The 16,024-nt window shown below is 29.7% G+C and overlaps 1 protein-coding gene across 1 annotated transcript; it reads left to right on the top strand.

Annotated features, from left to right (window-relative positions):
• Window positions 1-271: 271 nt before the first annotated feature.
• On the top strand, window positions 272-2,988 carry LOC140438731 (uncharacterized). The gene is made up of 2 exons (XM_072528377.1): window positions 272-829; window positions 1,990-2,988. Exons 1-2 carry the CDS (start codon window positions 272-274, stop codon window positions 2,986-2,988), a joined length of 1,557 nt encoding a protein of 518 aa, XP_072384478.1.
• The last annotated feature ends 13,036 nt before the right edge of the window (window positions 2,989-16,024 follow it).

Genomic DNA, 16,024 nt, shown 5'->3' with positions numbered 1-16,024 from the left:
CAAGAATTCAGGGAAACTACAGGAGTCCATTTTCCCTCAAATATGGAGCCAGGAAAAGTGGACAGATGAACCGAGCTCCTCCACACCCCAATCAGAAAAAGATTCGACAACCACAAAGGAGAAGAGAGAGTTACCAGAACGACAAGAGACGTCATTACTAAACCAAGGGACAGAACTTGAGGTTAGTGAAATATGTGGTCGTTTAAAATTTTTTTATCAAAGATGGCAACAACTTTCGGTGCACAAAAAGGTATTAACATACATAAGAGGTATGGCTATCCCACTTGTAAAGAAACCAAAACAAACAGTTGTAGCTTCTGAAGATAAACGGTCAACTAAAGAAGTAAAAATTATTACAAACATTATAAATAAATTAATGCTTAGTAGTGCAATATCTATTGTTGATCATACTGATGATCAGTATATTTCCAAGGTTTTTACTATTCCAAAATCAGATGGATCATACCGTCTTATTTTGAATCTTAAAAAATTTAATAAATTTGTTGAAAATGTACATTTTAAGATAGAAGATAATAAAGTAGTGGTCAGACTTATATCTCAAGGTTGTTTCATGTCAAAAATTGATTTAAAAGATGCTTACCATTTAATACCAGTACAAAAATCTCATCGTAAATATTTAAGATTTATATTTAAGGGCACTTTATACGAATACAACTGTTTGCCTTTTGGTTTAAGTTGTGCACCTAGAATATTTACAAAGATATTAAAACCTATTGTAGGAATTCTAAGAGAAAAGGGAGTTCTTTTAACAGTATATTTGGATGATTTTCTGATTCTAGGTAAATCATATAAAGAGTGTGAACATAATGTAAAATTAACCATAGAAATACTAACATATTTAGGCTTTTTAATTAATCAGACTAAAAGCAACATTACTCCTACAAATGTGTGTACATATTTAGGTTTTACCTTTGACTCCAATAATTTGACAGTGACATTACCTAACAGCAAAAAATTGAAAATTCTAAAAATGCTTCAATATTTTTTGCAACTACCGGAGTGTAAAATTAGAAAATTTGCAAAATTTTTGGGAACTCTTGTTTCTGCTTGCCCGGCTATAAAATTTGGTTTTGTACATACAAAATTATTTGAACGTCATAAATATTTAGCATTGAGACAATCAGGTGGAAATTACAACAAAAGTATGAAAGTATCAGAATCATTATTAGTTGATTTGAATTGGTTTTTCAATAAAATTCCAAATGCAATTAATCACATTACAATTAAAAATTACCAGTTAGAATTATTTACGGATGCATCTAAGACAGGCTGGGGAGCATACTGCAGGGGAAACCATACATATGGTTTTTGGTCTGAAAGTGAAAAGGAACACCACATAAATTATTTAGAGCTTCTCGCATTACTTTTTGGCATAAAAAGTTTTACATCAGAACTATCAGATTGTAATATTTTGTGTCGCATAGATAATACTACAGCGATTTCTTGTATTAATAGAATGGGCAGTGTCCGGTTCGAAAAATTAAATTCTATCACAAGGCAGATCTGGACGTGGTGTGAACAAAGAAATAATTATTTATTTGCTACTTATATAAATTCTAAAGATAACCGAGAGGCCGACAAAGCGTCTCGCCAGGTTCACAAAGAGACGGAGTGGAGTTTGTCAAAAGACTCATTTAAAAAAATAATAGATATATTTGGCAAACCTAAGATTGATCTTTTTGCTAGCAGATTAAATAAAAAATGTTCTATTTTTATTTCATGGAGACAAGATCCAGAAGCATCAAATATTGATGCTTTTACAGTAGATTGGAGCTCTTTTGATTTCTACGCATTTCCCCCCTTTTCCTTGGTATTGAGGGTACTTCAAAAAATTATAGAAGACAAAGCAGTAGGAATAGTGGTTGTTCCCCTTTGGAACTCCCAACCATGGTTTCCAATTTTTCAGTCCTTACTAATAAGTGAGCCTTTAATTTTTAAACCTAACAGATTTTTACTTTCTTTTAATAGAACGCCTCACCCTCTGTGGAAAGACCTTTCCCTGGTGGCAGGGAGATTATCAGGAAAGCTCTATTAAAGGGAGACGTGCCCAAAGACTCCTTAGATGTATGTTTATGTTCAATAACATCTTCCACGTTAAAACAATATAATTTAGGACTTAGATTATGGTGGGAATTCTGTTCTAAAGCTAACACTAATCCATATAAAGTTACTGTGCCAAATGTCTTAGAGTTTTTGACCTTTCACTTTAAAAAGGGGGCAGCTTATGGGTCACTAAATTCATACAGATCGGCGATCGCTCAGATAGCAGGTCCAGAGCTAGCACAGGATTATAGAATAAAGAGATTTTTTAAAGGTATTTTCTCCTTAAGACGACCTTTACCGCGGTATGAAAATACCTGGGATCCAGGCATAGCTCTGAAGTATCTGCGAACTCTTGAAAATAATACCATTTCACTTGAAATTCTTACAAAAAAATTAGTCACCTTACTGGCTCTTGCAACTGGGCAAAGAATACAAACATTAAGTCTTATTGACATTGATAATATAATAGAGCAGGACGGTAAAATTGAAATTAAAATCTCTGATAGAACTAAAACAACAGCTATTAATAAAACTCAACCTTTGCTTGTCTTGCCATTTTTTGGAAAGGATCCAAATATTTGTGTAGCAAGAACTCTTAAAGTGTATTTGGAAAAGACAAAAGAATTAAGAGGATCATGCAGAGCCTTATTGTTGACTCATAAGAAACCTTTTCATAAGGCCACTCCACAAACCATTGGTAGATGGATCAAATTTGTTCTACAACAGAGTGGCCTGGATATAAGTCAGTTTAAAGCACACAGCACACGCCATGCCGCAACATCTGCGGCAGCTAGGAAAGGGGTCAGTTTTGACACTATCAGATTGGCGGCAGGTTGGACACAAAATTCTAAGACATTTGCGAAATTTTACAATAGACCTTTAGTTTGTAATAAAGAATTCGCAAATACAATTTTAAATATGTAAAAAGAACCTGATTTATATTAAATACTGTAATAATTGTAAGGGTTTTGGAATATACATTTAGTTTAAGGTTGGATTAAAACATAATACCTTATGTTAATTGCATAGTGATAGAATATATTAACTAATTGGCTCAGGCCATTTTTAGATAGAAACTTTACATTTTAGAACATATAACATGTTGTGCATTATTATAATAAAGTTGTTGCAACGACTTTAAACATCTACAGTTTATTTATTTATGAGATGAGGCCGAATATAATCTTAAGATCAAACGAACTTACCTGATGTTCGATCTTGATTATATGAGGCCTCATCGAAATAAATAAGTCCCAACCCACCCTAACATTTTGGAAAAATGCCCATAATATGTTGCAACAACCACTTTCAAATAGACTGAAGAATATTGTCGGGCCTCGAGACGATGTAGATGTGAAGAGGCCAGATTGTTTATGCTTTGAAGTGTGAATGATTAGCCATAGACGGGGGTACTACAGTTTATTTATTTATTTCGATGAGGCCTCATATAATCAACATCGAACATCAGGTAAGTTCGTTTGATCTTAAGATTATATCGTGGAAGCTGCTGATTACGGGTTTCCCTACACTTTGCTATGTCAACTGACACTAGAGCGAAAGTTTTAGCGTACAACGGAAAAAATGCCATACGTGATAACACCTAGAGGGTGAAAAAATATTATAAAGAAAAGAAATAAGCTAAGCTAGAGAAAGAGATGAAGAAAGAGCAAAATAGGAAAAGGCGTGAAATAAACAAAATGACCAAAGTAACAAAGAGGTCAGAAAAACCAAAACACGTCAGCAACTTAACGGCATTTTTGACGGAATACAAAGCTCCGATGACCAAAAAATCCATTATATCAACCCAGCGGAGTTCTCAAAGTTCAAGTAATCTAAGCAACGAGGGAATGAGCACAATCCCAATGCGCCTCCCTAATGATAATATCATTCGTAATAAGAGATTGTGTTTAATATGTAAACACAATCACAATTCATTGAAAAATGCAACAGTCGCAAATTTTAGAATTAAGTGCCAGAACTGTATGAGAATGTACCATTATAAATGCCTGCTGAAAAAAGATTTATACACACCTCATTATTTATGCAGTGTGCCAAAGAAATGCGTAGTTACTTATCTTTTCTGTTCATAAGATAAAAAAATTTTAATTTAAAATTTTGTTCATTTATTAAGGTTTTTATTTCAAAACATTTCAGCTTAATTTACAGTTTTTTTATTTATTAAATGAAAACATTTATTTAAAATGATTTGAGCTCTTATTGTTTCATTTCATTATTATAAAAGTGATGCCATTAACTGCAGCAAAACGTGTGACAATTACTGCAGGTAGGTGCCAATGACTATAGCCATGTGAATGCCAAACTTCAGGCAACGTGCCAAAAACTAGTACTTTCTCTGTTATTTAATTTAAATAAATTTCGTTTAATTATACTAACGTTATTATTAAAAACAGTGTTTATAAAGGTACATCACTCAGCCCAGAACAAAAGTTCCCGAAATTGTGATTCTTTTCTTGTGGAACTCGGAAATATTTTTCTCGGGACATTTCCTGGTGCCAATAACTGGGTGCATTACCCTATATATATATATATATATATATATATATATATATATATATATATATATAGGGTAATGCACCATCAAAAACCTGGTAAAGATCCAAAAGATGTCAACTCATACCGACCGATTAGTCTACTCCCAGTCATCTCTAAGGTCTTCGAAAAACTTCTACTACGAAAAATCAAACCAATATTGGACGAAAAGTGTCTCATACCTGACCATCAATTCGGTTTTCGTAACCAACATGGTACAATAGAACAAGTTCACAGACTATACACAACAATAAGAAGTAGTCTCGAGAACAAGCAATATTGTACTGCAGCCTTTTTAGACGCCTCTCAAGCTTTTGACAAGGTGTGGCATACAGGACTTCTGTACAAATTAAAGAAAAATTTACCTTACCCTTACTTTAAACTGCTTCAATCATACCTTACAGAAAGGAGATATCTGGTAAAATATAGTGAAGCCTATACAAAACTCTACCCCATCCTATCTGGTGTACCTCAGGGTAGTGTGCTCGGACCGATTCTGTACCTGATATATACGGCTGACTTGTCAATAAGCAATAACCTAACACTTGCAAAAACCCCTCAAAATCTACACAAATTACATTCACTCTAAGAAGAGGTACATGTCCACAAGTTAACCTCAATGGACATCCTTTGCCCCAAAAGCATGACGTAAAATACTTAGGTATTCACCTTGACAAACGTCTAACTTGGACCAAACATATATGGACGAAAAGGCTTCAATTGGGAATTTTATACAGAAAACTTTACTGAATGTTGGGAAAAAACTCTCACCTATCGATTGACAACAAGCTGCTGATATACAATACAATAATAAAACCCATTTGGACATATGGCTCACAGCTCTGGGGTTCAGCTAGCAAATCTAATATTATGATAATACAAAGATTCCAATCCAAAACTCTGAGAACAATCGCTAATGCACCTTGGTATATCCAGAATGATGCAATACATAGAGATCTTCAGGTACTAACAGTCTCTGAAGAGTGCAAAAAATCTTCTGAACAATATCAAAACAGGTTGCGGGTGCATCCTAATACCCTGGCACACAATCTTCTCAACAGCCAACAAGCGAAGAGATTGAAGCGACATGACCCCTTGGACCTACCTCACCTATCCTGACAGAGCCTACAGCAGTGGGAGTTACGCCTTCAACAGCACCCAGCCATTGTGATCAGTGCCGCTTTTAGTGCTCGCGTATCAGTGTATGTGCGCATCCTACCGGTAAAAAGCCAATTTGTGTCGTGATGATTTGGTCACTGGACCTTATATCTCTCTGTCATGTAAAGACAAAAAATTTTACTTATTGTTTTCACTGCAAAACAGATTGTAAAAATCTTAAATGTTAATAAAAAAAATATATATATATATATGTATATAGTAAACGTATATAGTAAAAAGAAAGACTCTAATGAGTATCAATTGTTTCGCCGAATGTTTTCGCCAAAGAGAATTAATTTGGCTTCTTCAGGGCTGAAAGAGAATAAATTATAATTAGCTACCATATATTATCTATTAAAAACATTATTGATCTTACCGTAACTTAGAATTGTAGAGTTATAATGTTAAAAAACTTAGCTAGTAACAACATAGTGGTGGTGGTATGGTAGCTTTGAACTTAAAACGCAAAGGTTTACCCAAGGTTAATCGAAAAACCCAATGTAACTACATTTAAAAGGAGGTAATTAATTCTTTGAATTGTCGGCAATAACTAAATTTTTGATTGTTAGAAAGTTTAAATGTGAGGTTCTGTTTTACCAGAACGCATGTGCTGACAATTCAAGTAGTTCTTTTGAATCTTTATGTCGTTAAGGTTCATTGGTAAAACCGAATGAAGTTAAATCCCAGAATAGGGAAATATTATTTTAGATTTTCTTTTTTAATTATATTATATTGTTCATGTATTATTATAATAATATCTTATTGAAATGTCTCTAAGAAAAGCAAGGGAATGTTATCTTTTTTTAGTTAATGAAAATTAATTATTAAAGTAGGTTAGTTGTTAATGGATATATCAGTCAAGTTAGTTATCTGTGATGTTGTATTGTCACTCTTAACATTGATGGAGAAATCGTTAAGGAAAACATAAGACATTTCAATTCTCTTCAAGACTCTTTTAGATTTATTGTTCTCACGGTGGAGAATTGTAGTGTTAGTATAGTCCATGAGATGACCAGTGTGACCATAGTTACATCTATCAATGGTGAATAAATCTTCTTCTTTTTTGTTACTAAACAAAAAAGAATTTTTAAACAAAATTTTATTTTTGGCAATATAATTGTCAAAAATAAGTTTAAGTTGGCATTTATGACATTGAGGCTTATTTGTAATTGGTTGCTATTTTAACTTATTTATAAATTCAATTGTTTTTGTATTAGAAAAATGTTTTCAAAATTATACTAAAAATTTCAGAGAAGCATTTATTAGATTAGGACATTTTTATATTAATTATTTTTAAGATGTATTAGCAGCAATTTTTATTTACTAAACTAATTTTATTTGGTGAGTTAACAAAAATTGTTTTTTCTTTCTAGTTCAACTTTGTAAGGTATTTTGTCTTTTTTAGCAGCTCTTGATAATAATTGTAAACACAATTGAAAGCTCGAGATAAAAATAGTTTACCAATATTATTGACTCCAACCCATCCAAAACAGTTATATATATATATATATATATATATATATATATATATATATATATATATATATATATATATCTATATATATATGTATATATATATAATATATATATATATATATATATATATATATATATATTTATATATATATATATATATATATATATATATATATATATATATCTATATATATGTATATATATATAATATATATATATATATATATATATATATATATATATATATTGTTATGATGTGTTTGTTTGTTTGAATGATGAGCAATGAGTATTTTTAATAATATAATATATAGGGTTTTTATCGCGGTTCTCAAAGAATTAGCTTGTAAGTACTTTTTTAAATTATCTTTATTATAACTATTATGAAACACACATATATATCTAACCTAGCCAATGTAAATTTAAAATAAACTATCTTTAAATTGATATTCTTATAAAACTAATTAAATTCTATAGACAATGTAAAATTTAAACAAACTATCTTCAAAATTGAAATTGTTATGACACTAACTAAATTATATTAACAAAATTTTGTACCTTTCTTTCACTGAATGCCTAAATGAACTGTTTTCCACTATATAGATTCTAATCATCACTGAATGTCTTCGTACTTCGGTTATCCTTGTTTTTGTGAAATTACTTTTTCCAATTATCAGCTTCTACCAATTTAAGATATAGTTTTCTTCACCAGTATTTATACACCACCAAGCAAACCAGCAAACACCATTTATATTTATTCTTCTTTTCAATATACCAATATCCAATTATTATAAGTTGATTTATACTAATCTCCAATCATAATATAATTTTAATTCCTTCCAATGTCCATCCAATATTCTTCTAATATACTTTTATATTCTTCAATAATTATTTGTGTATAATTATAAATGTGCATTAAATTATATGCATAATTTTTAATCTTCATTTAACTCACTATATTAAACAATTTGACTATTTGTAACTGATTCACTGACTCCAACTAACTTTCATATTTCTTACTAAACTTTTCTGACTGACTTCTTGAAAATTCTGAACAATTTACTTCACTAACTAAATGTGTCTACTAACTTTCATAATAAACTGGCCTGACTTCTGACTAAAAACTGCCATCTTGAATCCAAATCACGGGTATTTATATCTTTTTGGATATTCTAGAACCATCTGGTAAGAGATCATGTTCCAATTTGTTCTATTAAATACATGTCTGAATTTTCTGGAACAAACCATTTCGCAAACATGGCCATCTCCGGTGATCCAGAGAATTCCATTCTTTTCTATTAATAATTTTGTTGACATTTAGGCTTTTCAGATCAGAATAAACATTTAAATCATTAAATATATATAAATTAAACATTTTAAACTAACATTATTATTATAACCCCACTTTATATTCGTAAATATTCTTAAACGTCACTTCAGAGTATGTATATCTGTCTATCACTCACTGTATAGTTGGTTGCCTATGCACATGGCTCTTCTTCTTCTTCTTCCTATGCCGTCCCCATTAACGGAGGTTGGCGACCACATTTTTAAAAGCTTCTCTGTCTTTTGCAACGTGGAATAATTCGTCTACAGTCATGTTTGTCCAGTCTCGAATATTTCGCAGCCATGACTTCCTCTTTCTACCTATTCCCTTTTTGCCATCGACTCTACCCTGCATGATGACCTGCAGAAGACTATATTTATTATTTCTTAGTATGTGTCCAAGGTATGCAGTCTTGCGTACTTTTATCGTTCTCAACAATTTTTTGTCTCGACCCATTCTTCTCAGCACTTCCTCATTGGTGACCCTGGCAGTCCATGGGATTCTCAACATTCTCCGGTATATCCAAAGTTCAAAGGCTTCAATCTTTTTAACTATTTGCGCTTTTAGTGTCCATGTTTCTACCCCGTACAATAGTTGCGACCAGACGTAACATTCAACAAACCTCAGTCTTAGCGCAATATTCAGATTTTTGTCACAGAACAATTGTTTGAATTTTAAGAACGCTGCCCTTGCCATTTCTATTCGTACCCGGATCTCTTGGTCTGGATCTAATTCTGTGTTGATGTAAGCTCCCAGATATTTATATTTTGTCACTCTCTCTATTTGCTGTCCACCAAGAGTTAGTTGTTCATTATTTATTGAGCACATGGCTCACTTAAATATATTTACAACATTAAAATACAACTTTTTACAATTATTATATGCTAATTTATTAAAATCGCCCTCACATAAATATATTTTTATTAAATTCTCTAGTATATAACTTCTTAAAATAACCAAATACTTTTTTACATCTAATATTATCTAGTATATAATTTATAAATTATTTTCTTTAAACACCAATCATCACAATACCCCAAAATAATATTTAAAATAAATAATTTACTTATTATTTTTTTAAATATTAATTTTCTCATACCTTATTAAATTTAATAAATCAATTTTTTTTTTTAAATGTGTTAAATACGTCCCTGTTCGCTGTCTATGTCAAACTGTCATGTCAAATAAAGCAATTGAAAATGGAGGCTATCAGAGAATAAACATATAATCTAATCATCTAGTATTGTGTTATGTTTATTTATAAACAAAATCTAGGAATTATTTCCATTCAAAATAACTTTCATCAATATAAATTGGTAAGTTTTTTTACTTTATTATATTAGAAAGACATTTTTATAGCAATTATAGTATCAATTTTGTGTCTAACCCCAAATTATGATTTTTAGGGTACAAATTAATTTCCATATATACAAAATTCAACAAGTATGATGTCAAATTGATTCAAAATAATGAAATCTACCATCTACCATTTAACAAATTAAGTCTATTGAATAAAATGGATATATCAGTAAGTTATTAGTGTTATTATATTTGTGTTAAAGGTATAGAAAACATTATTCAATCTCTTCATGATATTGAAAAATGTCATTGATATGAAACATGCCTCTTAGTCTGTTCTCTGCATCTATTAACACATAACTATTTAGTCCATTCTGATTTTTAATTCTGTATGGACCTTCAAACATTGGTTGAAATTTCTTACAGCGATTTTCTTTAACATTACTTTTTCTAAGTGAACGAATTAACACTAGGTCTCCTTTTTGAAATGTGATTGGTTTTTTTATATTTCGATTTTGTCTTCTGATATATTTTTCAGCTTTCCTCCTAATTCGGTTATTCACTTTCTGCATTACTTGTTCTAACATATCCTGATTATATTCACTAATCCACTTTCTGTTTCCTATATGGCCAAACATTAAATATTCTGGTACTTCCTCTGTATTCAAATTATGTGTATTATTTAAAAAATATTCTACTTGTGGTATATGTTGCTGCCAAGTTTCGTGTTGATTTTGGCACAGTATCCTTAAATATTTTATAACTTCTTTAATGTATCTTTCTGCAGGATTTGCCTGAGGATGTCTGATACTAAAATGAATGTTGATTCCCTTTTTCTCACAAAATGTCCGAAATTTTTGGTTGTTAAAATATGTAGCATTATCTATTATGCAATTTCTAAATAGTCCTATTTCTTCGAAAAATTGATTAATATATAATTTTAATGTTTTAACATTTGTTCTAGAGCAGGGATATAGTTTAATAAATTTTGTATATAAATCAACTATCACTAGTATATGCTTTTTTCCTGTTGGACTGAGAACTAAATTTGAAATAAAATCCATGGAAACTGTATTTAGTTTTTCATATACAACATTAGATTTATATGTGTTCTGGTTTTTGAAATTCTTTTCTTTGTTTAGTTGACATATTGGGCATTGGGTAGTAATTTCTTTTGCTATACTTATGTCATTCTTTGCAAAATAATTGTCCCTAAATAGCATCCATAGCTTTCTTGAACCAATATGCATATAATTGTTATGTAAATTTTTCAATATTTTCTTTGCTAAAGTTCTAGTTATTACATATACTTCTATGCCATTTATTATTTTATAATATACCCCATCTTTCCTAAGGACTTTTTGTTTTTCACTCAAATTGATCTGATCTCTTATAATATCTTCTTTAGAATATAATCCAGTACTTTCTACTAATTGATTTAATCCAATTTTTATTGTTCGCTGCCCTTTTTGTGGTGTATTTTCTAACCTTGATAAAGCATCTGCCACTATATTGGATTTTCCAGAAATGTATTTGATTTTAAAGCAGTATTCACTAAGTATTAGACTCCACCGATGTATTCTACTGTTTCCATATTTGTTATTTAATATAGACGTTAAAGCTTGGTGATCTGTTTCTATTGTAAATTCATTACCCAACAAATAAAATCTTAATTTTGTGACACAGTGTATTATACTTGCTAGTTCTAATTCTGAAACCGAGTAACCCTTTTCATGTGGCTTTGTAATTCTTGAAATGAATTGTATTGGGTATTCGACCCCATCATGTATTTGTAATAATACCCCTGATAATCTCTCTATTGATGCATCTGTTCTTAATATGAATGGCTGTGTGTAGTCAGGATAGTATATTTTCAAATTTGACAGAAAAATGTTTTTAATCTCTTGGAATGCTAGTTCTCATCTCTGATCCCATCTCCATTTTACACCTTTTCTCAGTAGTTCAAGTAATGGAATTTCTTTTATACTTAGATCTGGTATCATCCTTTTATAATAATTAATTATTCCAATGAATCCTCTTAAAGTTCTTAAATTGTGTGGTGTTTTATATTCCTGAATGACTTGTGTCCGTTCTGGATCCATTTCGATTCCCTGAGTGTTAAGTTTATAACCTAGATATATGACTTCTTTTTGAAAAAATGTACATTTTTCTTGATTTATTTTTAGTCCAACTTTGTCTAATCTATTTATTATAATTTTTAGGTGTTTCTCATGATCTTCAGCCGTTTTAGAAAAATTAATATATCATCAATGTAGTGAATTACAAAATGTTCATATTGATCCAAAATATCATGAAGACATCTACATAGAGCACTGTAAGATGATTGAAGTCCAAATGGTACTACTTTGAATTGATATACTACTCCATCTATCTGAAATCCTGTATACTGTCTACTTTTTCTTTCTAGAGGTATTAACCAGAAACTATGTTGTAAATCGATTTTAGTGAAAAATGACATTCCTGTAATTCTTCCTAATATTCCATCTATACTCATTGGTGCTTCAAATTGCTTTACAGTAATCTTGTTAATATTCCTTGCATCCAAACATAACCTGATTTCACCTGATCTTTTTCGTACTACTACTATGGGGTTAATAAAACGTGTGTCTGCCTTCTCAATGATCCCATCTTCTAACATATTATTAATTGTTTTGTTTACTCCTTCTCTGTATTTATATGGTATTGGGTATGATTTTGTTTTAAAATCTTTTTCTTCTTTAACTTTTATACTATGGATATAATTTTGTGCAATTCTATTTTCTTTATTGACAAGTCCCTTGTGTTGCTGCAATATGGAAATGACTATTGATTTATATTCTTCAGGGCAATTTAAAACTTTCATCATATCTTCTTCTTTACAAATAAAATTATTCTTCAGTATGTACTCATTATTCCTTGCTTCCAATTTTACGCACTCCGCCTCGTAGGCATCCATCTGCTTAAAATTTCCATTCTTTAAATATTCACTACAATAATTATTCTTTACATTCTTTTGGGACATTTCCCTATCATCAAAATACATTTCTTCTTCATAAACATCATTATTTTCTTTTAATAATATCCTATCAACTCTTATTCCTTCTTCTACCTCATCTTTCTGCATAAATTTAATTATTTGCCCTTCCAAAGTTACCATTCTTTCTTCAAAATCTATCTTTACTTTCTTCTTTTCCAATTCATCATTTCCCATTAATATATCAACACATAAATCCTTGACAATAAATCCTTGCATATTAATTTCTTTATTAAGAATATTAATTTTAAAATTGGCTAGTTTATCAATTTCACCCAACTTCTTATTATTTGCACCAACAATTTTAATTTTTGGAATCTTTATTATATCTGATAATTTTAATGTATTAAAATAAAATTCTCCGAGACTAAAGTACTTTCTGAACCAGTATCTATCATAATCTTAATCATTTTATTTTTGGCCAAAGCATTTATATAAATTAAATTAATAGATTCAATAATTTTCTCTTCATCTAAAGAAATAAATTCAGAAGGTTTTTCATAATAGCAATGGCCTAACTTGTAATTCAGAAAGTTTACTGCACAAAATTTTGATTATTAGAATTGTCAGATTGTATCTGACCACTTGGATCTGATGTCCTATGTCTTTCCCTACTATGACTTCTACTCACATTTTCCTGCCTTGTACTACTTCGTTCCCTGTCTTCGCAGCTTCTATTCCTTCGAACACAATTTACCTGTCTGTTATAGTTAGGTCGCTCTGTATTTTTTCTATTGTTAAAATCTTGTCTATTATTATTAGTACTGTTATTAAAATGTTGTCTATTATAATTAGTATTATTATTAAAATTTTGTCTATTATAACTAGTATTATTATTAAAGTTCTGTCTATTTGGATTACTGTTATTATTATTAAAATTTTGTAAACTATCACCATACCTAGTATTATTGTTATATGATTGTCTATCTTGTTGATTATCATTTTTATTATATTGAAAGTTATTGTTGTTTTTTCTGTTGTTATTATTACTTGTCATATTGCCTCTTTGTATTCTTTGAATAAAATTAATAAAACTATCTATTGTTTGAATATTTTGTACAGTTACGGTTTGCACAACATCAGCATCAAAATGTCTAGATACATTTAAGACTGTTTCATCCTCTCTAAGTGGTGGTTCTAAATATTTTGCAACTGTTATCAATTTCAATGCATAATCTACCATATTTGATTTTAAATTTTGATTATACTTTCCAAAATATAGAATTTCTCTAAACTTGGCTTGCTCTAATTCACCCCAATAATAATTTAAAAATTTATTTTCAAATGTTTGAAAATTATCTAAATCATTCTCAATACTAGCAAACCAAGTTGCTGCATTGTCATTTAATGTCATTCTAATATAATCTTTAATATCATTAATATTATTCACAAATCTTAATTTATGTTTTAAACTATTTATGTATACTCTAGGATGCAAATTTTTTATATTACCAGAGAATTTAATCCCAGTCTCATTTGTTAAATTTAAGTAAGGTCTCCCTATGTCTCTCATTTGTGAAATATCATCTATTCTCTGTTCCACATTTCTTATTTGATTACAATTTATTTGGATATTTTGTTGTATATCGTCTAATTTTTCTTCTGTGTTTCTCCTGTCTTCGTTAATTTTTACTTCTAAGTTACATTTTTGCAACTCTATTTTCTGTTCTATATCTATCTTATTATCTTGAATAATCCTCTTTACTTCTGTCCTCTCATTGTCTATCCTTTTCTTGTAGTCATTCCGTATACTTTTTATTTCATTTGCTACTTTTTTCTCTGCAGCTTCAAGTTTTTTATCCATTTGTTTTACAATTTTATTATTATTATCTTCTATTTTCTTTTCTAATTTTCTATAATTCTCTTCCAATTTCTGTTCCATTTTTTTCATGTCTTCTTTGACTTCTTTTGAATTCTCTTCCAATTTTTTTATGTCTTTGATTTCTTGTGAATTCTGTTCCATTTTGTGTTCTATTTTTTTCGTATTCTCTTCCATTGTCTTGTTCATCTGCATCATTAATGACATCAAAGCTGACATATTGACATTTTCCTTTCTTTCTGGATTCATTTCTGCAGTATCTTGTGGAGCTTGTACTAAACTCTCCTCTTGTATAGGTTGTGTTTCTACTTCCACATCTTCTTCATTCTTTTTGGTTCTTGTACCTTTCTTTCCTTGAGACATTTTGAGACTTTACTTGTTCAAATATAATTAAAATTAAAATCTATAATTTTTTCTTTCTAATGAAAATTAATTTAATTATATGAGAGCACTTATCTTTCCAAACTAATTCTTTTAAATAGAGAGCCCCACGTTGGGCGCCAAATTGTTATGATGTGTTTGTTTGAATGATGAGCAATGAGTATTTTTAATAATATAATATATAGGGTTTTTATCGCGGTTCTCAAAGAATTAGCTTGTAAGTACTTTTTTAAATTATCTTTATTATAACTATTATGAAACACACATATATATCTAACCTAGCCAATGTAAATTTAAAATAAACTATCTTTAAATTGATATTCTTATAAAACTAATTAAATTCTATAGACAATGTAAAATTTAAACAAACTATCTTCAAAATTGAAATTGTTATGACACTAACTAAATTATATTAACAAAATTTTGTACCTTTCTTTCACTGAATGCCTAAATGAACTGTTTTCCACTATATAGATTCTAATCATCACTGAATGTCTTCGTACTTCGGTTATCCTTGTTTTTGTGAAATTACTTTTTCCAATTATCAGCTTCTACCAATTTAAGATATAGTTTTCTTCACCAGTATTTATACACCACCAAGCAAACCAGCAAACACCATTTATATTTATTCTTCTTTTCAATATACCAATATCCAATTATTATAAGTTGATTTATACTAATCTCCAATCATAATATAATTTTAATTCCTTCCAATGTCCATCCAATATTCTTCTAATATACTTTTATAATCTTCAATAATTATTTGTGTATAATTATAAATGTGCATTAAATTATATGCATAATTTTTAATCTTCATTTAACTCACTATATTAAACAATTTGACTATTTGTAACTGATTCACTGACTCCAACTAACTTTCATATTTCTTACTAAACTTTTCTGACTGACTTCTTGAAAA

Source organism: Diabrotica undecimpunctata, chromosome 4 (assembly GCF_040954645.1).
Source record: "Diabrotica undecimpunctata isolate CICGRU chromosome 4, icDiaUnde3, whole genome shotgun sequence".
Classification (NCBI taxonomy): Eukaryota; Metazoa; Arthropoda; class Insecta; order Coleoptera; family Chrysomelidae; genus Diabrotica; species Diabrotica undecimpunctata.
Note: the sequence above shows the minus strand (reverse complement) of the source record. Positions and strands in the feature narration are given on the sequence as shown.

Bases quoted from the DNA above. Each gene is read 5' to 3' on its own strand.
- LOC140438731 (XM_072528377.1), top strand. From the start codon at position 272: ATGGCTATCCCACTTGTAAAGAAACCAAAACAAACAGTTGTAGCTTCT. The intron at 830-1,989 runs GTAAAATTAACC...TTCTTTTAATAG, and splicing joins ATAAAGAGTGTGAACATAAT to AACGCCTCACCCTCTGTGGA.